Source organism: Strix uralensis, chromosome 23 (genome assembly GCF_047716275.1).
Source record: "Strix uralensis isolate ZFMK-TIS-50842 chromosome 23, bStrUra1, whole genome shotgun sequence".
NCBI classification, from domain to species: Eukaryota; Metazoa; Chordata; class Aves; order Strigiformes; family Strigidae; genus Strix; species Strix uralensis.
Genome location: NC_133994.1, coordinates 190,322 through 217,558, shown reverse-complemented (window position 1 = coordinate 217,558; position 27,237 = coordinate 190,322). Strand labels below are relative to the sequence as shown.

The window sequence follows — 27,237 nt, the reverse complement described above, 5'->3', positions numbered from 1 at the left end:
AAAACTTTCCAACCTCAGAGTTACAAAAATAGTACAAGCAATGTATCACATCTACATATACCCCATCTGCAATGTACAGAATGTTTACATCACCTAAAAGATCAGTTTAATGATGTAGGACTGAAGGTGGTGCAGTCCAGCTGCACAGTAACATCTATTTCTAAGATGAAGTCAACCACAGCTTTTCTCAGTGTTTCCACTGCCTCTCTTAAGCCAATCAGTGTCATACAACAGCAGATGAGAGCTATTAAGAAACACTTTGCAGCTCTAGATTTTTATGGCTTCCTCTCTCCTACGTATAAGGAGGTGCGCAATGGTCAGGCCAGGTATCTGTTTCCAGGGCTGACGAGATCTGAAATGAGGTCTATCTATATTTGCACACAAAACCCAAGACTGTTAGGTTTGAGCCAGACTTTAAGAGGAGCTGCAGCTCTAGACTCAAGAGGACAGCTGGAAATGCAACAGAGACCGTGAGCGTCACACGTGGCTCTACTGCATTCTACAGAGCTCCTTCTCAGCGCCAGATGCTTTCAGACTGCTCATAAGTTATGGCTCAGGCACCGTTTCGAAGAGGGACCAGAAAGCCATTCTGCCTTTCTATTACTGCTTTTAATTGCAGTACTACGTTCTACACGTAGATCTAGCACCACTTCTTAGAAATATGATTCCTAGTCCTAGAGGAAGAAAATCTGCAAACTTGATCTTTTAATTTAATTATTTATTTTTATTTTTTAAGTGATAGAAAAGATGCACTTTTTACTCGGTGGCTGGGCTATTTAGCACTCTGGAATTCAGAGATTCTGATACCCTCTCTATTAATGTAACAGGCTCTTCTTGTGTTCCAAGAGGGAATTCAAATGCAGTTGACCTGGACAGTCCAATTCCTAGTTCACCAAAAGATCTCTGAATTCTGTGGATTTGCCACGGTCCTGATATTCACCTTGTTCTTCCTCAGGAAAGCGGCAGCTGCAGGCATCATCTTCCTGAATTGACTGTTCAGGTGTGGTATGCACTAAAGAAAAAGATCAAACGTTCACTTTCTGTTGTATTTACTCAGCCATCTTAGTTCACCCTTCTTCAGTCATAAGTGCAGGAAGTCAGCAAGAAAAACTCTTCCAAAGGATTCAGTAATCTGAACTTATTCCTCTACAGCATGTACATCTGATAAAACTAAATTATCATAGTTTGTTTTCCCTAGTGCAACAGGGACTGCTAGTGCTCTGTTTGCCATCGGAATGGAAGGAAGACCAACACGGAGTTGTTAGACTTTTGGAGTAATGCTATCGTCTCCTGTATTCAGAATTACACTAGAAGATCAAGCCCTTATCTCCAGGAAAGGGAAGAGAAAACCCCAAATAAACAAAAATCCTAACTATAAAGTATGTTGGATGCAATTCCACCTCATCTTTGTGCTGAACTCTTGAGCTTCCCCATGGCTTATTAGCTCTCAGAGGGCAGCGCCGGACCGTGGGTGCAGCAGCACTTCCTGACCGACACCCCCTCTGCTGCCAGCGTTCAGAGGTGCTCGCTCCAGGCCATGCATACAGAACTGGAAAGTGCTACTGCCACGCGTGCCGAGGACGTAATAAACTGAACCGACCCTCAACCAGACCAGCAAAGTTCAGCTGAGCTTCTTCACCTCCCATGAAAGCTTCACTTCTATAGATACGCACGTAATTAACCCGCAGCGTTGACAAAACACCCACAGGTAATTAAGCACTTTCTGCAATAAAAACTCCCAAACTGTTCTCCTTTCAGTTGTTGTTTCTGACCTACAAGGCCAAAAATGAAGCTATCTGCAACTACCTTTGAAAGACACTTAAAAACCTGGGTTCCTGATTTCTGTCTAGTTTCAAGGAGAAAAACTGAAGAGCGTATCAATCTTACTTTTCTTGAAAACAGCATGTAGTTTCTTTTTCTGCCAGATACTGAAGCATATGCATGAAGGCAGCAGAAACACTATGCACAACAGCCCAGCTACAGTAAGAGAAATTCTGATAATGTCCTCCTGGAGGTCCTTCCCTACGAAGAAACGACATTCTGTAAGAAGTGTTACAGAGCAAAATTCTACCGCCCTTGAATTAGCTGGAAACTTTGTCTCCAACTCTGCGTTTGGATAAGTGTGCAACACTGTAAATGGACAGAAGAAAGGACTCTTGCTTTAAATGGTGAGCGAGCTATAGTACATTTCAAAGTCAGTCGTGATTCTTTAGCTCTATAAGCAATATTATACAATGGCTCACCTGGCACAGTGATAGAAACTGGAATTGCAGGAGACATGGTAGGTAGAGTAGCGACTAAAGTAGGATTATGTGAAGCGGGTTTGCAGATGACATCTTTTGCTGCAGTTCCAGGCTCCAGGACCTGGTTTGCAGAGCACCTGAAAGACATTCAAAGCAAAACAGAAAAAAACCAACAAGCAACATGGGAAAAAAAAAATCTAGTCAAGTGTAATAGCTGTAGCGTTTACTTTTCAGTTACTTACTTTGTCCAGTTTTTACAGGAACCGTTGGGCTGATCATTAAAGGTTCCATAGCGGCAAGTTTGGCAACCTTCAACAGACAAGGACAGGAAAATTTGTACAAGATGAGCATTTAAAACAACATGGGAAACATTGTTTATGCCTGCTTCTACAATGACTATGGTCCACATTCATAGAATTACTATTTCCTAAGCTGCCCTGAGTATACGAGACAAGTCTTTCCCTGTGAGCTATGGACCAGCACAGTCCTTGGATCCAGAGCCAGTTTGTTTGGCACTAGATGCTGCAAATCACGTCTAACTCCAGAGCTCCCACCTCAGTTTCCCACACGCTGGTGACAAAAGAGCTGCCATGCAAAGGGAACTAATAAGTGCAGGACTAGAGCTCAGGGATCTCAAGAGTCGGGCGGGTTTGTCTGCTGCCATACTTGCTCCACGCACCGTGCAAACAGTTCAGCAGCAGCGGCAGCTTCGATCTTGCAAGGCCCTTACTCTAGTTGTTCCCGCGCTGCGCAAGAGGCAGAAGGCGTCTGGTGCAGTGAGCGCAGGAAGTTTAAGCTGGTGGGCAAAGGTGACCTTACCGCTCCCGCTGTTCTCCTGGCCCACGCCGCAGCTGCGGTCGCAGCGGGAGCAGCCGTCGCCACTGCAGCGATACCCCTCCTTGCAGGTGCATTCAGCATCGCTTTTTGAGGAACACTCTTTTAAATACCTGAATCTTCCTGGAACGTGGAAAGGAGTCTCATGTTACACGGGCGCGCAGGCACGTCCAGCGCAGCGCGTCAAAAGCTCGGGACCTCTGCTCGCCCCAGAACCGGGCCGGTGGCTCCAGCGAGAAGCCCCGCAGACGCGTTCTTCAGCCAGTGCCGTTCGCGGGCGCAGCGGCACCACAAGCGAACGCGCCGTCCCTCACCCGCGCGGTAACAAGGGGGCTGCGAGCGGCCGCCGCTCCCCCCGACCCCGCAGCTCCCCCCGACCCCGCAGCTCCCCCCCCGGCCCCGCCGCCCGCTACCTTCGCACTTCCGGCAGAGCGTGCAGCCGCGGAGTCCCGCCGCGCTGGAGAAGGTGTCGGGCGGGCACTGCCGACACGCCGCGCCCAGCCCGCAGCCGGCGCCCACCACGAAGGTACCTGCGGGCCGAGACAGAGGGTGGGCGGCTGCCGCGGGGCCGCGCCCGGCGCCCCTCGCCCCTCGCCCCGGCCCTCACCCGCCGGGCAGTCGGCGCCGCACGGCAGCGCGGCCGCGGGGCGCGGGCCCAGCACCAGCGCCAGCAGCGCGGCCGGCAGGAGCGCCCGGCCCGCCCGCGCTGCCGCCGGTCCCATGGGGTCGGTGCGCGGCGGTGCGGCCCGCCGGAGTGCGCGCGGGGCGGCGGGCGCCGGCCCTTAGGGGCCGCCCCCGCAGGGCCGGGCTGCGTCAGCCCGGGGGCGGCGGGGAAACCCCGGCCCGGCGGGGCTTTCCGGCCCGCGACCCCCGGCCCTGCCGGGCAGCGCCCGCCGCCGGGGCTTCCCGGTGAGTCCTACGCGCACGCGGAATCCCCGCGGCGGCCCGGCCCGGCCGCACCGGGGGGGGGTGTGTGTGTGTGTGTGTGTCTGTGTGCGTGTCTGTGTAGCGGGGATGCGGCGCTGGGCCGGGCACCGCCCGGGGGAGGGGGGCTGCCCGGCTGGGGTCCGGCCGCGCGGCCCCGGCCACGCCCCCTGCGGCTCCCCGCGGCCAATCCCCGCCGCTGCTGCGCGGGCGCGTGGCCGCGGGTGGTGCCAGCGCCGGCCCGCGCCCCGTGAGGCGGGAACGGGCGGGACGACGTGGAGCGCGTGGGAGCGCGCGCCTTGCCCGTGGCCCCGAGCGCCGGCCCCCGCCAGGAGCGCCCCGCGCAGCCCTTCCCGGGGACTCGCTGCGCGACCGGGACCCGAGCGGCTCCGGCAGAGCCCTCGGGAGCGCGACCCGGGGGCCTGGGCCGCGGGCCGACACCACAGGGCCCGCCTTCGGCCCTCACCGGCCCCGGCAGCCGCGCCGCCTGTCGCAGTATCGAAACGCCCCCTTGAAACTGGGGAGAGCGCCTTGCCCCCGAGCCACGGGCGTTCCCCGCGTACCGGTCTGTGGGCGGACGCGTCGGGCAGGGCCCGCAGGCGCAGAGCGGCGGGGGCAGCGCTCCGCGGCCCGAGGGAAAGCGGCAGCGGCGGCTCGCTCGGAACGTACGTACGGCGGGGGGCTCCGGCGCGCGGCTGCGCTCGGGGGGAACGTGCAGAAAGCCGCTCGTTTCGGAAACGGAAAAGGTCGGGCGACTGTGGCGGGGGGCGGGGGCGGCCGGGCGGGGGCGGGGCTGCCCAGAGCCGCCCAGAGCCGCCCGCGCCTCGGCTGAGGTGAGTCGCCGTCGCTCCCGCCGCCCCCGCGGGCTGCGTCGCGCCCCGGCCCGCTGGGCCCGATCGGAGGAGCCTCCCCTCAGGGCGGACGGGGGCCGGGTCGCTGCTTGCAGGGGCCGGGGGCCTGCCGGGCCCGCACAGCCTCAGCGGTCGCCGTGGTGGCTGCGCCGAGCGCCCAGCGGCGGCCGCGGGCAGGGCGGGCAGGCCGCTCGTTTCTCTGCCGGGGACCGCCCCCCCCCCGGCCGCGCGCCGAGCCGCGACGGGCTCTGCAGCCTCGCCCTGCGCCGCTTCGGAAACCCCTGCCGCGTCGAATGGTGCCGTGCCCTAAATAAACACATGGATATGTGGGGACGGGCCTTTCATCTGGGCTGGCTGAGCTGATGACCCTTAGAACTTCCCCTGTCTGCGGTAGCTGTTTGGTCGGGGCATTGATGGGTGTGATTTTTTTTTAAAGGCAGCCTTCCTAGAGTTTCTGGTTTAGCCATCTGCCAGAAGTCACCATGTCGAGCAACATGCACGTCCCCACGTCAGAGAATACGTTTAGCTTAAAGGTTTGAGGCAGCCCGTGCATATGCTGGCACTGAGGAGCACGGGGAAAGCAAATGCATAGTTGTGAAGTGGCTGCTGGGTCCACGTAACTTGGTTCTGCCTTCTCAAAAAACGGCCTTGCCCTGGTAGCATTTACAGCATGCCAGCTATTTACATACGCACCCGCCTGAAGAGCAGTACTAATGCTCAAGGATTGGCCAGTGTGTTAGATAAATGCTTGAGGACAGTAGGGAGATACTGCATTTTGCTAGATTAGGGGAAAGAGAAAACTTTTCAGGATCAGGTGCCTATTTGCATCTAAAGAACTAATGAGAGGGATACAAACTATGATCTAGAGTATTTTTCTACAGTAAGAAGCAAATGCAGTATTTCTGCATTGTGGCTATTCAGGTAGTCTGTTACTAGTTAGTCAAATTCATATAGAAGTTAATTTTGCAGAATCAATGTATACCTTTGAGATGAATTATTAAGAAGCTCCAGGTTATCCTGAACTTAGTGTTAATACCTGTGGTTTGAGTGTACTTGTTCAGCTGGCCTTGTGTTGACAGTACATGAAGCTGCCCTAAAAGTAGCATTTGACACACTGGATTAGGCTGCTTAGGCTGCTTCTGCGTGCTGCAGGACGTATATCACCGTAATACTGTATATTACCGCATTCTAGAAATAGCATCTTTCTAAATGGAACTAACAGTAGAGAACAAACCTGAAAATAGATGAAGTTGAAGCAGGATGAGCGGATGGGGTTTTTTTATGCAGGCAACTAAACGTGCATCTCATTTTATGAAGAGCTCCCAGGCGCTATGTGCATTTCTGGATGGAAAGCCCCTACATAGGAAAAAAATCCCTGTCTCAGAGAGTGGATGACCTGTGAAATGCCTTCTCACACCACAGATGCTTTCACAGACTTCTGTCAGACCAGTGAGTTAGTGTGTATTCTACATGATGTAAAGTTACTTTAACTTAACCTTCAAATGGAAATTTGGCCCTTCACCTCAACTTGAATTTAGGAGCCAGAAAAAAAAGTCTTGAGCCTAGTTTGTTCCATTTGCTAAATTCTGTGGTCTGCTCCCCCATCACACGTGTGCACACACATTTCTCCCCCACAACATTGTGAAATACCCAGAAAATCTGTTGCTGAGGTTTTGCAGGGGCACTGGTCGAGTCATTATAAGTCACAGGAAACTCTTCATGAAGCGTGCTATGTGGAAACTAAATACCAGACATGAGGTCAAAGCTCATGCAAGCCCTTTTTATAAATGCTGACCTGGGTAGGAGTCAGTAGTCTGGGTATGAGTGAGGGCGTGCAAATTGAAAACAGCTCTGCCACCCACCTTGAACCCCTTTCTCTGGCAGACTCACGTCACGTAAAGTCTTGATTAGGCCAAGCTTCTTCCTGTTCCGGTGCTGATGCTGTGCCTCCCACTGCACAAATGTCTTAATCCCTTAATATCATAATGTGCTCTTTGTAAGAAGCTATTTAGTTAAATTGCTATGAATATTAATTAAAGCTAGAGGACCATTCTGAGGTGGCTTAAATGAAAGATAATGCAAAAATGCAAATTACTCACTGTTAAACTTTACGGTTAGGAAGGATTTGTACTAAGGGATTTGCCATCTAACTACACTGTCTCTTTCTGCCCCCCTCAGCCCCTCCCTTCACAACCATCTCACCTAATAGCAACCCCTCAAGATATGGCCTCAAAAAGAGCATTGGTGATTCTCGCAAAAGGGGCAGAGGAAATGGAAACTGTAATCCCCACTGATGTTATGAGGAGAGCTGGGGTGAGTATGCGGACAGTGAAAAATCTTTTTGTGCGTGCTTGGTCAAGGGAAAACCTTTGCCTCAAGTTAATGTTCACTGCTAGGAGTTCAAGGCGTAGTCTGTTGTACGAGGTGAAAATTTACCCGTGCCTTCTTACTGGTTAGCAAATATTTGTGCCATGCCCCAAATAAGCATGCATGACAACTGACATTTGTGCAGAAGATAACCTTTTAAAATACAAGCCTAATGTAGACTAGAGCAGATGTTTCGAGTAAATCTCTCCCTGTCAGAAAACATGGCTACTCCCATGCACAGAAGCGGGAAGTGCTTTTTTTGTAGGGGTCTGAACAGCTCAGTACATTACAGCTCATGACGTTACGTAGCTTTTCTTGAGCTACTTCTAAACTTCTGTTATTAACTACAAGTCTGTCTGGTGGGATTCCTCATGCTGTTTATTACTTTTGCAACCGTAGCGGTACACAGTGTTATCTGATTAGGTATGAAAATAAGTTTTTAAATAAATACACCAACTTCATGTGTATAGAAATGACTAAAATAAAAATTAACTTCTCCCACCACCTTTGTCATTCTATTAATGTACTCCCCATTTTGGCTGCCGTAAGAAGCATAAGCTTGTCTGCTTATTCAGTGAACGTGAGCTGTGCCATTGTTTTGCTGATTAAGGATACCAATTAAACTCAGACACCAGAGTGAAAAGAGTAGGTGGATTTTACTGGTGATAACTAAATAATGTAACAGAGTAATACAGAAAACGTGCAGTAAGAAAAGGCAGAATAATGCACTTAAAGCAAACAACTAGGACAATACAGGGTAATGCATCAGATCATTACTACATGAGAGAGAGAATAGTGATTAAGAAAGATCCATCACCACTTGCACCCGTTACCATCATCCAGACCTGCAGGCGCTGGGCAGCCCCGGTTACAGCGAGGATTTGCAGAGCCTGTCCTGGCAAGTGGGAAGTCCTACGCGGTGCATCCACCCGTAGGTGAGGCATCCAAAGTTGGTGTGAGCGGGTCCAGCCTTATATACCCCAAATCAGCAAGCCAGAATAGCTGGCACCTTTGTTTTGAGCGGAAACATCTGGTTTCATTCTCCTGTTGGATTCCACCCAAAGCCTGGCCAGGGCTTCGGGGGGGGAACCAAGGGAGTTTACAACAAGGCCAAATACCTGAGTTCTCAGCCTTGAACAAGGCTCAGAAAGGAAAATTGGATACATTCTCTCAGCATTGCATCCTCACTACTGATTTTATTCTGTCTAAGCTTCATCTTTCACTAGTGAGTTTACATACTTTGTTAATGACTACATGCTAAGTTAGCAGCTTCAACTCGGGGCCTGTTGTTCAGGCTTCAGTATTTCAACACTTTAGCACTTTTTACATCAGCATAAGTGGTTGTTACAACTTAGTACAATACCTACTAGCACAATGGTTATCAGGTGTAAAACATACAGGATTCATCTATAGGTCAACTCTGGCTTGGGCCTGTTGTCCAAGCCTTAGCACTTCAGCCATGCACATCTGTGATACTATGTCTGGGCATCTAAAAGCCAAGGGAGAGAATTGAACATGCCATAAGTGTGTTTGAGAATGGCTTAAGCCTGCAGAGAGACTTTAATTCATTATCTGAGCCGCTTAGTCCGGCTCTCCTGAGTTATATTGTTTTGTTTTGTTTAAAATCTGTGGGATCAGATATTCTCTAAATGTCCTGTTTGAAAAGTTGAACTATTAGAGGTATTTGTTAATCTCTAGGTGAATATCACTGCTTACCTTGTGTGTTAGGACTTAATCGTGGTTTGGGGAAGCTTAAGTGTTGTGCTGTTCTTGACAGCTTTCAGTAGTGCTTCACTCATTCTGTGTACTGCTTAAGAACTAACATATAAGAAGAATGCCCTAAATTCTTGAATTGTAATGATATATATATTCTTCTGTTAGATCAAGGTGACTGTTGCAGGCCTAACAGGAAAAGAACCAGTGCAGTGCAGTCGAGATGTTTTCATTTGTCCAGATGCCAGCCTTGAAGATGCCAGAAAAGAGGTTGGTCATCACCCTGGTCTGATATAATGGCCAACACGGCCTTTCTCACAGTTTCAGAGGTGAATTTGGAAGGCTTATGCATTACTTTTAGAAATACGTTGCATCTAATGTCAGCTCTGTGCAGTAGTGAATCACAGAACTGCATGTCCCAGAGTGCTCCCCTTCAGTGTTGTCCCGCTTCATAGCATGCTAGGATCAGACGCATTTCTTAATTCTGCACAGGTATTTGTTTTTGCAAAGCATCAGACATAGAGCTTTATTTTGCCTGTTAGCTGGCCCAACAAAATACCGTGATTTGGAACAACTGAAAAGTTCTGATGGGAAGCTAAACAATGCTGTGGTTAGACCTGTACAGTAAGGCTGGAGCAAAACCACTTTTCCTTCCAATGCAAGAGCTGCCATTTGCTTGCTGAAGCTCTTAAACGCACTAGGCTTAAAAGTTAGTTCTGTGACAGACTTTATCGATAATTGGCTTTTCCTGGAATAGGAAACAGTCTTTTGTTCCATAATTGGAACTGGTTCTGTGATCATAAAGTGGTGTTCAGTGGAAGAAAAGGTAGATCCCTTTCCTTCTCACTCAGCTGGGCTGTAGTGGCCTTAAAACAGTGTAATGTGTGTACCAGCCTCTGTTCAGCAGAACAGTTTTATCTTTTGTTTGTTTAGGGGCCTTACGATGTCGTGGTCCTGCCTGGCGGTAATCTTGGAGCTCAAAACTTGTCGGAGGTAAAGTTCTGGTATCTTAAAGAGTCATGGGCATCCTCATGAGTAGTGAGTGGGTGGTCTACACTTGCTTACTAATCCTGCAAATTTAGTTCAGCATCTGAAAATTGTCTTCTGAATGAATCTGTCTTAATCCTTCTTGTGAATATACAGGTGGGACAACTGAGTAAATTGTTGGACTTGAGTACCTAGTTAAGCAGAATAAAAATGGAAGGGTGCTTTGTATTATGGGAAAATCTCTGTTCATAATCATATGAAGATTAAACAGTTGCAAATTAAGATTTAATTCAATGGAATATAAAACAGGCTGAACCCACAGGACTCTGTTCCTTTGCTCAGGGATTCTGTCTCTGGTGTCTCTGTCTCTGTTGTAGTGGTGGTATAAAGGCCTTGTGGAAGGCAGGCAGACAAACAAGTCGATCTATCAGATAGGATTTAGATGGTATCACACGGTTTGTAAGCCCTAGAATATGAGACAAATATCCCATATAAATCTTCTTAAGAATGATAGAGACTGTCTGGAGGTATCTCATGAATACTCTTTCCTCTTTGTCTTGTGAAGTTTTCGAACAACAGCTTTCTGTGGCTGTGGATTAACCAGCTTTTATGTGGGCCAAGTACTTCCTTGCAGTTCCTTCTAATTTCCTTGCTCTTTCCTTATGGGACAAATATTTATTGGTTTCAGCTTTTCTCCTTCTTAGTGTTTTCATTGTCCTCTGTCCTGAGGCAGGGTGGAGAGTTGTCAGCCAGTTTTCTTTGTGAAACTTGTTTATGAATTTGCAGTGGAAAATGTTTCAACTATGCTTCAGATAAAGTGAAGTGACTTGTGATATGGTTTCTTCATACAGTCTCCTGCTGTGAAAGACATTCTGAAGGACCAGGAAAGCAGAAAAGGCTTGATTGCTGCTATATGTGCAGGTGGGTTAACAAGGTGTCTTGCTTTGTAAAGCGTTTGGATATTTTGAAGGGGTGGGCAGAGTTTCCTGTCTTAGAAATCTGTATTCTTGTATTTTAGTAGCAAGGATTTGTACTATACGTGCACCCATCAGCATTTGAATTTTTTGTAAATTTAATAGTACATACAGGAATCTCTAAAATACCGTGAACACTTCTCCTGCAAGTTCTGCTTGGTACCCGGTTCTTTCCAATCAGTTGTGTTACTGTCTTTGAAATAAAAAGTGAAAGGTAACGTGCTAAGATTTTTTATAAAATATTTGCTTATTCTGGTGACCTTTCTGCAAGGACACAGTGCTGGCAGAACATTATTGCTATAAATTTATCTCACATGTCCTCTCCTGCCCTTTAGCTCCAGAAGGGAGGCTGTAAATATAGAATTACAGGCTCACCCTTCCTCATCTGAGTGGTAGCAAAAGGTGGAATTACTCTGAGGAAAGGGTTGTCTGCTTACGTAGTCCGCACAGCTAGGTATCCAGTTCATTCCTTTGTAAGATTTGTATGTAAAAAAGCCAGATGAACAATTGTGAATACTCCCAGCTGAACTGAGAGGCTGGCCTAGGTACCTGTAGCTGAGAATGAGAGTAGCAGTGAGTGTGTAAAAGACAGTCTAACAGTGTGCTTGTGGAGTGTATTTTCACTTTTGTTTTCTGGGACGTTGCTGGAGTTTCTTTGCTTTCATTCTTCAGTTAGGTGATATGCATACAGAGTTGTGAACATTCTTGAGCTTGGCAGTGGCGGTCTTCTTCTCTGTCTGTATCTCTTGCAGAATAATCACAGATTCACGGTTGCTCAGTAAAGGCCTTTGCTTGTAATCAGGACGGTTCATTTACTGAGGTACAATGATCCTTAGAGCTGATTCCAACTGAACACAAGGAAGGTTATTTCCTGGACTATATCTGAAATGAATCAAATGTACAGAAATGAAACTCACATTAGGCAAATTCTGCCTTCAGTTTCTTTTGGAATTCCCATAAGGGTTTTCTGTCAGATGATCTAAGACTTTTTGACACAAACTCCTTCCTCAGTTCAGGCCAAGGAGGAAGTATGAAAAGAAAAGAGAAAGACTTAAACCCAACAACTTAGCAGTTAGCCTGTGATCTGTCCAAAATGCTGACTGGCACATGATGGCAACATGTAAAGACTTGCTCAAATGAAATTTTATGTGTTAATAGGTCCCTAAATTCAAGGCTTACCAAGGCAGTGAAGTAATTGTACCTGGTCAATGTTCAGATTGAAATGCAGATGTTTTGTTACTCAGTTTGAAGCAGTTTTAAATAAAATGTATTATCTGGAAGTGAAATGACAGTTGTTCTCGACTCCTTCAAAGGCAGCACAATCATTGGTAGGACAGCTGCGTGAACCGGGTGTTTTCTAAACCTTCTCTTTTCTTCATCTGTTTCTCTGCAAGAGGCACTTTGTGTAATAGAATGGGAGAGATTATACAGCTATGTTCTTTTTGAGGCTTTTTGCTTCAGAGATAGGGCTGGCGTCAGTTTTATAAAAAGTCTGTCCACAGTGAGCCTTGAGGACCCAGTGCCGGAATGTGTGTTCTTAAAAGTGTTTGTAGCAGAAACAAGTTCCTCACTGGTGCAACTTTGTGTCGTTACAGGTCCTACTGCCCTTCTGGCACATGGGATAGGGTTTGGAAGCAAAGTCACGACACATCCTTTGGCCAAAGATAAAATGATGAATGGAGGTATGTGATGACTTTTGCAAGTTTCTTGCTAAACCCTTCTCAGAATTTATTTTTTTAGCTGAACCCTTGATTTGAAGAAAGGAAAATAGCTTTTATATCTTATTTTGTATCTCTGAATTTCCTTAATGCTTTCCTGAATGTAATCAAATTTCAACTGCATATGCTAAGACTGTATTTCTAAGTCTGTTTAACCTGAAAATACAGGGCTGTATTAACATTCTCTTTCTTGGGGAAAATACACTGCTGCTGTCGTACTAGAAGCATTTTTTCCCCCATCCTCTTGAGGCTGAGCCATCTCTTACCCTTCTGGTTCTTTGCCTCAAAGCCCAGCAGCACCTTTCCTGTTTTCCCATGAGTAGTGCTTTTGGTGCTATGAGCAGCTGATGGGTCCACACTTCTTTCTCATACCTAAAGGAAGTGGTGGTGAAGCACTATTAAGAAGTCATTCTGTGAACAGGAATGAGTTTGAAGGTGAGCAGGAGATGGCAGAGTTCATCCAGTTTCCTCTGCATGCAATTGGAAAAAAGAGAGCTGTGAACAGCTACACAAAAGCAGTCCGACTTCCAAAAGTGACCTCATGGGAACTGACAGGCACAGCGAGCACTTCTTGATGGGCTTGTAGAATCAGAGGTGCATTCCCATACCATGTGGATAAGCTGCCAGAGCTCCCCGCGGGCCCTTTTCTTCCCTGAGGACCGCAGGCAGTGATGAGCTGCTGGTTCCAGAGGGGCAGGGGTGCAGAGCCCGAGGCAAGCGGGGCCGCGCAGGTGGCTGAAGTGCCTTCTGCCCTCCTCGGGGGCAGCGGGCGGCAGTGCCCTGTGGCAGGCAGGGCAGTGCTCTGTGGCAGCGGTGGGCACTGTGCTGGAGACTGACCCTCTTTCTGCTGTCTGTCCCCCCAAGCACACTACTGCTACTCCGAGAGCCGTGTGGAGAAAGATGGGAATATCCTCACCAGCCGCGGCCCTGGCACCAGCTTTGAATTTGGGTTGGCCATTGTTGAAACGCTGATGGGCAAGGAAGTGGCCGAACAGGTGAAGGCTCCCCTAATACTGAAAGAGTGAAATCCTGGTGTGGGACAGGGAGCAGGATAATTTTGGGTGGAGAGTCTTGTCCTTCCTAGAATAACTGTAAGATGCATTGTTGTAAATACAATTTAATTGCGGGTGAAATTAGCCACTGTACTTACCTAAACTGGGATACCTTAACAAACCAATGGTCTTTATTTCTGGAAAAAGATCCTGTTAGCAAAAAGCTTCATCACGAAATGGCAGCCAGCATCTAATAATCTTAGTTTAGCTCTTGAATGGCATTTAAAAATCACATGGGAAAATGTTTGCTGAGTAAATAAAAATGAAGCAACCCTGCTTGTGCATTGTTCCTTTGTGTGTTTTCTCCAAGTCCAAACCGTTTTACCGCAATGGCTAGCAATGTGCTATTCAAAACAACTTCTGTCTAGAATCTCACACAGTTCTCCTGAAGTATGGTCAAGCACTGGAACAAGCTTCCTAGGGAAGTGGTCATGGCTCCAAGCCTGTCCATGTTCAAGAAGCATTTGGGCAGCGCTCTTAGATACATGGTTTAATTTTTCAGGTTGCCCTGTGAGGAGTCAGGAGTTGGACTTGATGACCCTCGTGGGTCTCTTCCAACTCAGGATATTCTGTGATTCTGTGGCTTATTTTATTAAGTTGTAACTCCGAATTTGTTAGGACAGTATTTAGTTTCCTGTATTCAAATAAGGCCAATAACTAGTATTAATTCTAAGACAGGATGGAACTAAGTTAAAAGTGGGAATGTTCTTACCTTGTCAAGCATCTTAGAGTTCCTACGGCTAGCAGGTTGTCCATGATACCGCTGGAATTTGTCTTCTACCTTAAATGATTGCAGATCCATTGAGCTATTTAGGCAGCTAATAATTGGCATAAAGCAGGAAGTTTGGACTTAGTAGCTTGCCACCAGTAGCAGCGCTTGTTTCTACTTACTATAAATCGGAACTTGTTACAAACCTGGCTTAAGTGAGCATATGTCACTTTAGAGGTAGTGCTGGACAGGTCTCTGGAGGAAGTAGTGGAGCTGTATTCCCATGAGAGGTAAGAATTTGGGATCAATTTCTGTCTTTGCTACGTTTCTTTTACCAAATAACTACTGTTACCTGGCTCTGTCAGCAGTCACGCTTACAGGATGGCACCTCACTGGACTCTGAAGTTACCACAGCATCTGGAGACCTGGTTCTGCATACATCTGAAATGTACAGTCTGAACTTAAGAAAACGACTGCATAGGTGCCTTTATGATGGCTTATTTTAATGGGAAACAAGTTCATTCTTAATTACTGCATTTTGGTAATGAAATACATAGGTACTTTTGCAAATTTAGAATTAAGAAATGTCTCTACACTGTTAGTATTTACTGGAAGAACTGCTTTAGCTGTATGCTCTGCCTCTAATTTGTTTAGGAAATCTTTCATATGTTTCTCTAGCTTTGAAATACGCTCAAGATATGCAAAAAGATGTAATGTAATCTATGTAAGATTGGACATGTTTGTTCGTTAAATCTGCACGTCTAACTGGTATTGCCATGCAAACATAAACCAAATGATGGAAAGAATCTTTGTCCTAGAATCTGGAATAATCACTTGGTTTGTAAATGGGCATGATTCAGCCTACAGGAAAAGCTGTGCATTCCTGGTCTGTAGTACTACTTTATAGCATTAGAAGGAAAATATTTCCATGCTTGTATTATCTTTAGGCTTCCAGAAACCTTTTAATATAAAGCATTAATGAAGTGGCCAGAAATTTCATTATACATTTTTATTTTTTAGTCTAAGGCTGAGAGTGTTCACGTTATAGAAATGAGATTTTCAATGTATACATTTGGGCTTTTTGACCCCTGTTAAAGTAGTAATAGGAAAAGCACTCGGTAAAATGAGCATACGGCCCATTAATGTATCTGGTTAACTTGCAGATGATTTCACTGCATTCAGCAAAAAGGACTTGGTTAATGAGATGTGGTAATGCTGCTTGCATCACAGTTTCCTTCATAAAGCTGACCCTGTTCTCAACCTTTTACATTGCAGATGTCCAGCAAACCTGAATTTACATGGATTCTCTGTTTTTGCCAAGGTGTCATTAGCTCAGTCTTTAAGTTAGGGGAGGTGTATGAACTAGGATTAGGCTAATTTTCCTCTTAGGGGAAGTGTTAATGAACTTGCTGATTCGAGGGGAAAAAAATTGCCTTCCAATTTGTGAAATGCTTTTTTCTTTTCTCCTTATCCATTTCATAGAGAGGTTTCCTAGCTGTTACACAGCTCTTTTCCTAAAATCCCCTTTATCTGCTGCTGAAAGATGAGATGAGGTACTTTTTCTGCTCAGTATTTCATGGACGCTAGAAACTTTGTGCCTTTTTATTATTGGCAGTAATAGAAAGCTTGTGGTAATTGGGTATTTGCTGCACAGAACTTTGCTTAAAATGAAGAGAGGGCATCCACTCTTCTCTAGCTTGCATTTACCATTTCGTTCTCTGACAGTTGGAGGATTTGGGGGATGGTTTGTTTTCCTGCTGAGAAGGTAGTCAGTTATAGATCTGCTGTATGCCCCGCATCATCTCTTAAGAATAGTGTGTTTCTTTCTCTTCATTCTGGTTGTTGTGTAGGCTTGAATGCATAATTGGGAGTGAGCTCTTATTGAGAAGTATTATATGACTTAGGAACAGGAATGTACACAAGATGGCAGAGATGCTACTGCCAGCAGTGAATACTTGCAATGCTGAGAATTATTTTCCTTCAGAATGAAGGAGCTTGGAAATGAAGAAGCAGCTCTGAACCAGAAGAAACAAAGAACATGTGGAGAGTGAGCAATCTGGTTTTTGCTGCAGTTCTTTGGCAAGTTTCTTTCCCAAAAGGGAAAGCAAAGCACACAGCACTGTACTGTAAGCAGGTGCAAAGCCTAACCTGGGAATATGTCCCTTGGAGCAACGCAGAAAGGATGCTCTTCTAGAGAGAGAAAGGCATTACTTTTAAAATAGGTGGAGACAAACACAACCATAACAGATGCAAAACAGCCTGCATACTAGTACTTAGAGCTGTAAAAGTACATAAGGGAATAGGCTTCATCCAGTAATTATAAGCCTTGGACAGCTTGCTAGCCATTTTGAATATGCCTGCTGTTTGGTATGACCTAACTACAAGGCGTGAAACCCACAGTGACTGTCAGAGCAAAGAATGGTTACTTATCAGCTTATTTTATTTGTTCTTTCAACAAAAAGATGCATTGTGATGCAAGATATAAAATGATCCGAAAATTATAAAAGACAGCTGTCTTCCAGCAGCCTGGATGACGTGTGCCTTGGTTGGAAAGATAAGCATGTAACAGAGAAGTAGGAAGGTGCCGACCACAGAAATAATGATGAGCACTGCATCCATACCATCATTCGTGTTCACGTACTGCACCTCCAGAAAAAAGGATGCATTGCTGTTCTACAGAGACCATGTTTTAGTAGGACGTGGGATGCAATGTTTGAAGTTTGAAAAATATGCAACAAAATACTGAGTGATTGAATAAATTGTTACCCAAAATTTTAAATAAGTTCAGCCTGTTTAGAACGTGGTCTTGCGTGTGGTACGTCTGTGTGAAATACAGTATGGAAAGAAAGCAGAATATGTCGGATGAGAGCCGAGCAGGCCCCAGCACAGACGTGTCTATGTGGTGCCCTGATCTGTCAGCTGAACGGCTTACTCCGCTAACGTTTCCTAGCTCTGAACTCTCTGGAGATGCTGTAGTTCTTGCAGCATCGTCACATGGCAGGAAGTGAAAGGTTTCTCGGAAGAACAGCAGAAGGGGACCAGCTGCCCCTGCTGGAACAGTTTGTCTGGCCTTCAGCCTCTTCCCTGCCACCTCCAGAAACGTCCGAGGGAGGGAATAGGCTGGGAGCAGGTTGTGTGAAGAGCTGGAGCAGGTGCCACCTGGGCGCTGGCCCAGCTCCTTCAGCGAGCAGACATCCCAAGGCAGACCTCACCCTTCCAGAACCGTCGCGCCTGCTGTACGGAAATCCTCTGTGCCTAGCAGCACCCGCCTTTCTGCATACGTGGACACTCGGCAGACCTGCGTGCAGAGCAGGCCCAGTCACGCAACCCAGAAGTGAGGGAATTCAATCCACGTCTCCTGTATTCTCACTACTCTAACCAGTAGATTACTAATAAGGGACTAAGCAGCATTACTGGTTTGTCATTTTCTGGCCATGCTTCGGGAAACAGGGCTGACATAGGTGATAGGCTCCAGAAGCAGGTTCAGGCTTTTAAAACCCAGTATCCTATTTTTTCAGCAATTAATTCCTGTGTTGCCTCAGTGCATTGAGGGCTCCACTGGGTGGCACAGCAGTTAGGTATGGCAGTGCTCGGTCTGTTTAGCGGCTCTAGAGCCTTTGTGCTTTCTAAAAATTGTTCTGTGTGCTAGAAGGCGTCACTGATTGAGAGGCAAGCTTTTATACTCGGGCTTGTTCTTTTGCTTAACTTCATTCAACAGCTTCTAATTACACCCTTTGTACAACCTTAAATAATTCCTTACTATGTAGGGTTTACAGCCCTTTGAGTCTTGTAGATACTTACATACCTTTAACAATTTAATTCAAGGCCATTCCACTAACGGTAGAGGGAGGAAGAAGTAAAGTTGTCTGAGGATCTCATGCAAGCACTCGTATTCTAAAGAGCAGACTTATGTCTAGAGAGACTTGTATAACAGTGGTGACACTGAAGTCTTCCTCAGCTGCTGTATTTTCCCAGCAGGACTAGGGACATAATGATTTTCTGAGCAAATCTTTCTGATTTCTAAATATCGATGGTGTAACTTTTTACAGTTTACACTGGCAACAACTCTGAGCCAGAACTTGACTGCAGTTCAGGTGCGTACTCAGTTTAGTAACAGCTCTAAAGCCTGGAACCATCCTCTCCTCGTTGATGGTTATGGCAGAATTTCCTTTGGGATTCTCAGTGTTAATTGCAGTCTTGTAGAGCTGCTGTTCTGAATCAACGGAATCCCCTGAATGCAAACAAGAGTGTTTCTGCAGGTGTTTCTCCAATGAAAATTTTGTCTGCTCTGTGTTGAACAGAGGATTTCTTCTGCTGTTAACTGTGCAGTTTGACTCTGACTGATCTTTATTTTTCAACAGAGCATACATTTATAGTGGAATTTTGTGACTTAATTGTTCTAGTCTAGTAGCAAATTGAATTTTCCTTAATTCTGCATTTTTATGTGCTGTTTGGCACTTAGTGAAAAGATAATTCCTTTCTAAAGCATCGGTGAAGTTCCCCACTGATAGTTGTCCGAATCGATGTCTCCTGTATTCTGACCAGGAATGCCCAGTCAGTTTTCAGGGTTTTGGTAAGAACTTTTAAGTCATGTGCATTACAGCACCGTATGCTTGAGACAGGCTGATTTCTACTTCAGGACACCCAAAGTATTGGCTTAAATTCACTGCTAGTTCCTAAAAATGAACATTTTCTTGAACGGTGACCATCATTATTTCAAACAGCTTGGAAACAGTTTTTTCCAGAGTTGAGCAGCAGCTGTGGGCACTGAGAGCCCATCATGGCCCTGACCAGCCTCACCTGGGCTCTCTCAGCACCCTCCACCTGTGGCCCAGGAGCTCCATATAAGCTGAGGCTTGGGCCCAGCTCCAATTTTTGCTGAGCCTGACTTGCTGAGGGGGCTTCCTGGGTTGACGTTAGACCTGCCTCTTTGCTTCAGCACTGCTGGATGAGCAATCACTGGAACCGCTGGCTGGAGCTGTTGCTTCCACAGGCTCAAGTAGGGTGCGGCTGTGCCCCTCGCCGGTGTAGGGTGCTGCTCTGGCCGCCATCGCCACTGCTTTTGGCTCCGTTTGCGGTTGTGGAGAAGCTGGTGCTGTTGCTCTCTGCCAGTCAGTAGTGCTGTGTTTGCTCTTTGAGAAGACAGGATTTGGTGCTGGGCAATACAGCGTCATTTGCTGTCTCTAAACCTGGCAACCTGCTCTGTAGTTGGAAGCACTTCAGTTCTTAAAAGACTCTGTTCATGGATTTTGCTTCCAGAATGTAGGAATTTCTGAACTGTTCTACCCTTAAGAGGTGTATTTCTAGCAAGGTTTTTGCAGTTACAGCTCTTCTTTAAACTAGGTGTTGGTTTCTCCGTGCTGTTAAGTTTCAAGGAGTTATTTTGGGAGACTGGTCTCTATGTAGTTTCAAAACCACTTTTTAAATGGCACGTGTTGCACTGTAAATACAGTCAACTCTGGGAGCTGCCTACTTTTGTACATTGAAACATTTCCAAGTTATAATGAGTTCTCCTAAGAAAGCCTTGCTTCCTTCCGCATACATGCAGCTCTAGTCTCAGACTCCTGCTTTCTTCTGTATTATTTTGTGTATGAATTGGAAAAAGCCCGCTCACACTGAAGTCACCGGCTGGTCCAGATAGTGGCTGGCAGCTAGGAAGCCAGCTGCCTTGAGCAGTGATGAATCTGACCGCTGGTGGGCACAGCACCGTCATTTGCATTTTTAACAGGAAATCTGTCGCTGGGTGGGGAATTGCTGTCTCTGAGAGAACGGGGGACAGGAGATGCATTTGTCTGTGCTGATGTCTCCCATTGCCACGTCTGACGTGTCAATTGGTTGCTCTTCCGCTGTGTTTTGCGAAGGAGTTACTTTCTGTTCCTTTTGGTTGTGGAGAAGGGAAATGAGCGCTTGTACTAGGGAGCTCTAGGAATAATGCAGCTCTAGGCTCCTGGATGGGTTTACAAAGGCATAGGCTTTGCCATCAGCTTTCAAATAAATCCCTGGGAGGAAAAATAAGAGGTGGGGTTTTTTTCGCCTTCTTCCTCGGAGAACTACAGAGCATTCACACTCTTAACATAATTTTAAAAAGAAAAAAAGAGAAACGAGTTGCTGCCAAGCCCCGAGGGTGGAGTGCCTCGGCAGGCGGGTGCCGGTAACGGCTCCGTTCCGATCGCCCGTGGCGAGGAGAAACGGCCCCGGTAGGAACAGACCGGCAGCGCCAGCGCGCCCCCGCGCGGGACCTGCGCGCCTCCGCGGCCGCCCTCCCCTCCCCTCCCCTCCCCTCCCCTCCCCTCCCTCCCCCCGCACAGCGTAGGCCGAGCTCGTAGGACAGGGCGTTACTGCCGTGGGTCACCCAGAGGAGCCGGTGGCTTTGCCTCTAGCTCTGGCTGGGAGGCCGCTTTGCACAGAGCCCGCATGGGGGGAGTATTCAGCCTGGCTGAATTCTCCAGGGCGTAGCCAGCAGGACTCTGCATCCTGTCCCATTGCTTGAGAAAGCCAGGGCACAGTCACTCCCTCGTGCATGACTGAATGTCCCAGTGTAAAGCTCGGGCGTGAAATTGTGAACTGGACTCCTTTTACGACGGCTGCCTTTCTCATTGTGCTGCTCCAGGGCATGCAATAGCGCTCTGTGTTATCATGGAGACTACTTTTCATCAAGCTGGTCTGATTAAGCTCAGATGACAGGAGAAGCGTGGCCTGGGAGAGGCAGTATGTCCGGAGCACCCTGCAATGGCCTGCTCGGTTATTAGCGGCCCGAGAGGCTGAGCAATCTTGAGCGAGCTCCTGTGCACCATGTTGTGTTACCTAAAGCTAGGACGGGACTGCTGCCTGTGCCCGCTGTCCCAGCGCAGCAGCAGTCTGCTCCTCCGGGGAAAGGCTGTATGGAGAGTGCGGGGGTCCTTCTCTATTCGGACGGAACAGTACTATGGTGTGTTGCATCCAGCACAGGGCATCACGTGACTGATAAAACCTACAGAAGAAAATGCCCTAACATGGTCTCCTCACCCCTAAAACACGTGTGTTTAGACTGCTGGTCTTTAACAAAGCACTAACATTAAACCATTTAACTTGAAGCTAGGCACTAAACAGTTCATCCTTCCTTCAGGTCAGCCTTTCATCTCCAGAGCCCTATGCCAGTTTTCCATCAGGCTCGGTATAAGGCAGGAGATCACTGGGTCTTGCCTCGCTGCCATCCATTTTTGGAGTGTGTCTCAGACAGGACTGCGTGGCTGTCCCTGTGGCTTTTGAGGAAGTGACCAGTTCAGTGGGTTTTTTCAGCATGAGAAGATACTCTGTGAAAAGACAGCCCTCCCTCCTGTCGGTAAGAGCAGTCCAGGCTATTTTAATCCCATGAGCAGCTGAATGTGTCAGGGTGTGCGCTCTAATCTCCTTCCCACCCTGAGTTGTTGGAGACCTCAGCGTTGCCACGTGCCTATCGCTGTGCTGGAGCGATGTCAATTCTGCATCGTAAGAGGACAATCCCAATTCAAATTGCTTAAGCTCTAAATGCAGGGGCGTGCAACCAGGACGCAGGAAAACTTTTCTTGAATAACTTGTCAACATATGATAGATGGCAAATGAAGTCACCAAGTGCAACCTAATATGGTTGGAGCCTTGGGTTTCCTCTGGACCTTGCTTAACAGCTAGTAAATGACAACACAGAGGATTGCAAGGCAAAGAGTAACCTTGCAAGGGTCCACTTGCTGTTCCCTTGTGTCTCCTTGCACCCTGCCATGCAACAGTTGGACTCAATGTGGCATGAACTGATGTGGTTCTTCGTGTGAACTTCCCCAGAGCTGGTGAGTTCCCTGAGAACTTTACACCTAAAGACTGCCAAGTGTAGAGGGCTGGTTATATGTTCCAGTTGCCCTCCAGAAGGGCACTCAGTAGTGCTGACCCTGTCCTTGAAGTTGTTGTGAGCATAATAAACACATTAATAAAGATAAAATAAATACTTTGGGTAACAGGATCATGCCTCTGTCACCTGGGTAGGTGGTGAGCAGGAGATCATTTGCCTGGGTCAGGCCTGATGATCCTATGCTTAGTCCAGAAACTTTGTGTGTGGAGGGCCTCTTAGTATTTTGTCACAAAGGCTCAATGTGCAGTGGTTAGCATCCTTGAGCAGATTCAGGGTGGTGATGATGGGATAATGTGGCATGTTTTTTTTCTCTGGTGTTTCATGGCAGTATATTTGCACTTAGGATCTTCCTTTGTGGCTTTCACATGCTAACAATTTGTGGACGACAGTTTTAATCTTCAGCAAGAAGCTGCAGGTTTTAAACATAGAAGCATCTCTTCCTCTGAATCACTTTGTAAGGAAATGAATAGCAGTAATGGTTCCCATGTTTCAGTGGCATGCCACTTAAAATTTGGAATAGCTAACACCTTTTCCAAAATTAACCACAACTAGGATCAAGGTGCACACCAATATATAAGTAATATAGCAACAGTCTATGAGCAATCACGGGTGTGGCTTCCATATATGATTCAGAAAAACTAATGAGCTGTGTGGATGAAAATAGGCATTTGGGCGGGGATTATGCAAGGCCTGAATTACAACGCAGGATGGGTGGGGGTAACACCTCTTTCAGCTTACAAATGCTAATCACAAGCTTAGCAGCCAGAAATCTCTGCAGTGCTATTTAACAAATATTAATAAGTATAATTAAACTTAGTGCGCTAGATTTTCAGTGCCAAGGAGCCATGAGAAACAGAAAATTTTCTGCATGTTTTCAGTTTAAAATGAATATAACCTGCTTTGGAAAGCAAGCTATCAAGAAAATAAAAGGTTGGGCTATTAAAAAAAAAAAATTAAAAAGTTTACCCCAGGAACACTCAACACATACACACACACACACACACACAAATCCGTAGATTACCTAACTGCAGAGACCCTCCAAGCAGATAAAATGATGCATCTTGTTACCTCCGTCTCAAATTTCCTCCTTGACAGTAATCTGGAGAGTATGTCTTTAACATACAGCTTGTAATACTATTAAAAGTGTTTATAAGGGCCACAGTCTGTAATCATGAGTTTGAAGGGTGGGAATTCCACCATGACTGATCTGGTCATCATCTTAACCCTGAATTCCTGACTTGGTTTGAACACCATCAGCAACTACTCCCTACCGTAATAACTGCCCTTGCAAAATTGGTGTCTTTGTCCTGGACTAGATGGATGCTTTCCTTTATCATGTCAGACCTACCACTTCACTCAGACTGTTTAAAAACAAAACCAAGGCTGGAGCAGGAGGAAATGCAATCTCAGTGAGAGCTCTTTTGCAGTTTCAGTACAGTAGCGATTGTGCCTATTGGAATCTGGGAGTGAATGGAAAACAAATAGTGACAGCAACAACAATGATCAGTAATTTTAAATGACTGCAGAATTTAATTATGTTGTCAATCAGCATGCTTCCAAATCAGGTTTATTTTCTGTTTTGATTTATCTCTTATGATGCAAGAGAAACTGACAATTGAGAGGTTTTAAAATGACCTCCCACTACAGCTGTGTGTTATATCCTGACATTATCTGTTTAAGAGCAAGGTAACGTGGTGGACAAGTTAAGCTAATGGGTTTTTCAAGTCACCAGGTACTAACACAGCCTCCTCCTTTCAGAAGAAGGTATATTGAGATGAACATCCTATCCTTTAGTTACCAGACAGACTCAGGTCCTCTGGGTTGATTTGCTAGTCTGAAACTCACCAAGTGAGGGGTGTTCAGAGCAGCTAAACTACCCTAGGCAACGCTGACCCTTACGCAGGGTTGATATGACAGATGCTTCTTGCTGCCACTGGTTACCTAGAGTGTGCTTTTGCTTGTGCTATCAAGAGTTTTGAGCCTGGGGGAGAGATCACCCCCCCCACCCTTCTCATGAACTTTGCTGCCAGCCACATCTCTCTGAGGTCTGCTCAGTGATTGTCACGGGACTGCTCTGGATCCAGCCCTCTGGAGTTTGTGCGGTGCAACTCCCTTTGCCCCAGCACAGCTGCCTCCTGGGACCTGTGGGTCCTCACTGAGGTGGCTGGGTGGGCGCAGCAGCACTACTGAGGCAAGGAGGAGACTGCTGGGGGGAGTGTGAGCAGTATGCATAGCCCCCCACTTCTTGAATGAGGAGCCTGTGGGAAGTGTTGCCTTTCTCTAGACGCACACCTTTCTTTCCTGCTTTAACACAAATTCCTTGACTCTTCAGACTTCAGTGTATCAAGTCATAACTGCTTTGAAGTGTGATTATTCCAGTCAAATCTGTCTGGCAAGGGGCTTCCTCCTCAGAGGCAAGCTGTCAGGCCTTGCCCAGGTGAGCCCAAGCTCTGAATATTCAAACATGTGATCAGGCTGTTGCAAGAGCATGTTGTGTCCTGACAAGTCTTATCATGTGCCAGGGGATGAGCAGAGAAATATCTTCTGGCCAGAACTTGCAAAGCTTCCTCCACAGCTCTACATCCTTAATTACTTACTTGGAAAATGGAATACAATTTTTGGATCATGCAAACTTTGTCCCCCAAAGCACAGGAATCTGGTGTCTAAGAATATACAAGCAAGTCTTCCACCTGCCTTTGTCAGTGATCCCCTCACCATCACCCAGAGGGAACCACTGAACTTGGACCAAGTCCTCAGTGGAACCTTTCTACTTCAGATTTTTGAAGGGAAAATGGCCAAGCTACTTAAATACTCTAAAACTTGCCTCTAAATTAATTTCCTCATACTGAAGAGGCACGTGAGCTGTAACCTGCTTGAATGTCTTGCCATAACCAAGCAGTTCCAGTCACTATTTTCAATTCAGGTTTAGTCTGTTTTACTTCAGTTACAGTTGCACTAAGCTTATGTTCATCATTTAACTTCTGAAATGAGACTTAACACAATGCTGTTATTCAGCTGACACACAGTGGGAAAGATAGCATCACTACAGAGCAATTTATTTTTTTTAATACTTGGGACTTGAGTAGACAATACCAGTACTTTCAGGAAAGGAGTGTACAATTACCTTTTTTTTTTTTTTTTTTCCTTCCCCTAGGAGAAAAACTGTAATGGAGGTTAGGTTGAAAGTCTTACACTTTTCTGGAATTTTAGAAAAGGTTATGTAAGACCATTCAAAAGCACAAATTTTATAAAGTTTTTAAGCTTTTTAGCACTGAAATATGAGAATTAGTTTGTACTCAGAAGTAGATCTTATTCTGAGGAAGTAAAAAAATGTCTTGCTGCTGCATGAGCAGAAAAGGTTTTAGCCCAGTGACTAGGGAACTTCCACTGCTGACAGAAGTGAAAGTAAGTGCAGGATTGTGGGGCTGGGGAAATTGTAACGTTTTATACCAAAGACATGTTCAGCTGTTAGTCACTTTAGAAGTCTCTTTAGCTTGCCTTGTGCAAATACGAAGCTTTAGCATCAGGCCGGTGTGAAGTGCTGAGTTAGGACAGAAAGCTTCTCCCATCACTGCATTCACAAAGCGAACAGTGAATGAGACCTGGCAAGTGCGATGGCTCAGACTCGAGTTTTACTTCATCCAAATGCAGTCCCTTACACATCCAGTAACTCGGAGTGCCTGGGCTGGCCTCCCCGTCAGGGGGTTCATTGCTCGGTGTATACACTAGCCATGTAGCTTTTCCCCACATGCTTTAAGCCAAAACAATCCCACTGAAGGCAGGGAAGATGCTTACTATGGGGTATCTGGATGGGGAAGCTTTTTTATTTTTCCCATCCAAGAGTGGCTTTGCTATTGAGTAAATGCTATTGTGGGCAGAACTGCGACGAGGCTTTTGGGAATTCAAGTGCTTCCAGGTAAGGGGAAAAGAGCAGTGTGTTCAAGCACAGGAACCTAGGCTGAAAAGGGGGGTTCCAAGTATCAGGAACAGAGTGGGACTCAGGCAAAAACAGGAAGAGATTTACAGGGCAGTTGCTTGGGTTTAGACTGAGTTCTACTGTAATGACAACTACTGAGTCTGCACTAGGTCTCACCATCAACAAGGAATGAGCTGCAGCTTAGCAGTGCTGATCTGTTTGCTGCAGCAGATTGTGTAACAGGAGTGTTCTTTTGGGGTCCTACAGTTAAAGCTGCTCAGATATAAGGGGAAGGTTGTAAGTACCAATTTGACTTCTTCCACCTTAGAAAAACCTAGGGGTTGGGGGGAAGCAGAGCTTTCAGTAGTATAAATATTACAGTCAACAGCCTTGCATAGGATTAGATAACTTGTTTATGTTCTGGGGGCCAATCTGCGTGGGTTCTTAGCAGTGTTACGGCACAGCAGTAGGTTTTTAAGCACCTACATAAATGAAGCTTAGCAATCTCCCCAGCTATAAAGGCCAAGTAATTAGGCATTAGTGAAAAACTACATCTGACATTCTTTCCATCGAGCATAATTCCAAGGATGGTAAACCTGCTTTATTCTGAAATAAGCTCATTCACAGAAAATGTGAAGACTTCAGACTGCCAGATCAAGGCAATTATTTATCTGCATACACAGGTAAAAGATTAAAGTAGTGTGATGCTTCATATCTTCAGTAACCTCATCTGTGGCTCACATGCTACAGTTAAACATCCTTGCTTTGTGATGAGCATTTGTGATTTCTTTCTCCTCGTAACAAATTACCATGCTATGTTCCAGCTTTTTTCATCCTCAGAATAGGAGTAGCTCCTCTTCAGTCACCCTTGATGTTCACTTTAGTTCTTTAACAGGTGAGAAACTGAAGCTGAAACATCAATGCCCTCTTTTCTGTCTGATGGTGCCTAACGTGCTATGGGTGACTAGAAATAACAGAGGTTATTAATGATGATAGGATGTTTTACTGTCAGCACAAAACTATAGACACCATGCCACCACGTAGTAAGGAGGAATTAAAATTAATGGTGTGCAGTGTGTGTTATTGAATAC

General features: G+C 46.3%; 2 protein-coding genes across 6 annotated transcripts; one reads left to right on the top strand and one right to left on the bottom strand.

Moving 5' to 3' along the window:
- Positions 1 to 703: 703 nt before the first annotated feature.
- On the bottom strand, positions 704 to 3,962 carry TNFRSF9 (TNF receptor superfamily member 9). Of its 2 annotated transcripts, XM_074892604.1 has the most exons (7): positions 3,685 to 3,950; positions 3,491 to 3,607; positions 3,063 to 3,200; positions 2,486 to 2,552; positions 2,244 to 2,380; positions 1,888 to 2,022; positions 704 to 1,012 (listed from the first exon to the last, which is right to left on the bottom strand). In XM_074892604.1, exons 1-7 carry the CDS (start codon positions 3,797 to 3,799, stop codon positions 885 to 887), a joined length of 837 nt encoding a protein of 278 aa, XP_074748705.1. In that variant the 5' UTR covers positions 3,800 to 3,950; the 3' UTR covers positions 704 to 884. The 2 variants fall into 2 exon arrangements, with proteins under 2 accessions (XP_074748705.1, XP_074748706.1); XM_074892605.1 differs by lacking the exon at positions 1,888 to 2,022 and having other exon boundaries at positions 3,685 to 3,962.
- On the top strand, positions 3,480 to 13,939 carry PARK7 (Parkinsonism associated deglycase). Of its 4 annotated transcripts, none has more exons than XM_074892608.1 (7): positions 3,480 to 3,603; positions 7,031 to 7,165; positions 9,101 to 9,202; positions 9,866 to 9,925; positions 10,771 to 10,840; positions 12,489 to 12,575; positions 13,476 to 13,939. In XM_074892608.1, the coding sequence occupies exons 2-7, from the start codon at positions 7,076 to 7,078 to the stop codon at positions 13,634 to 13,636; spliced, it is 570 nt and encodes a 189-aa protein (XP_074748709.1). In that variant the 5' UTR covers positions 3,480 to 3,603; positions 7,031 to 7,075; the 3' UTR covers positions 13,637 to 13,939. The 4 variants fall into 4 exon arrangements, with proteins under 4 accessions (XP_074748709.1, XP_074748708.1, XP_074748710.1 ...); XM_074892607.1 differs by lacking the exon at positions 3,480 to 3,603 and adding an exon at positions 4,267 to 4,666; XM_074892609.1 differs by lacking the exon at positions 3,480 to 3,603 and adding an exon at positions 4,712 to 4,834.
- The last annotated feature ends 13,298 nt before the right edge of the window (positions 13,940 to 27,237 follow it).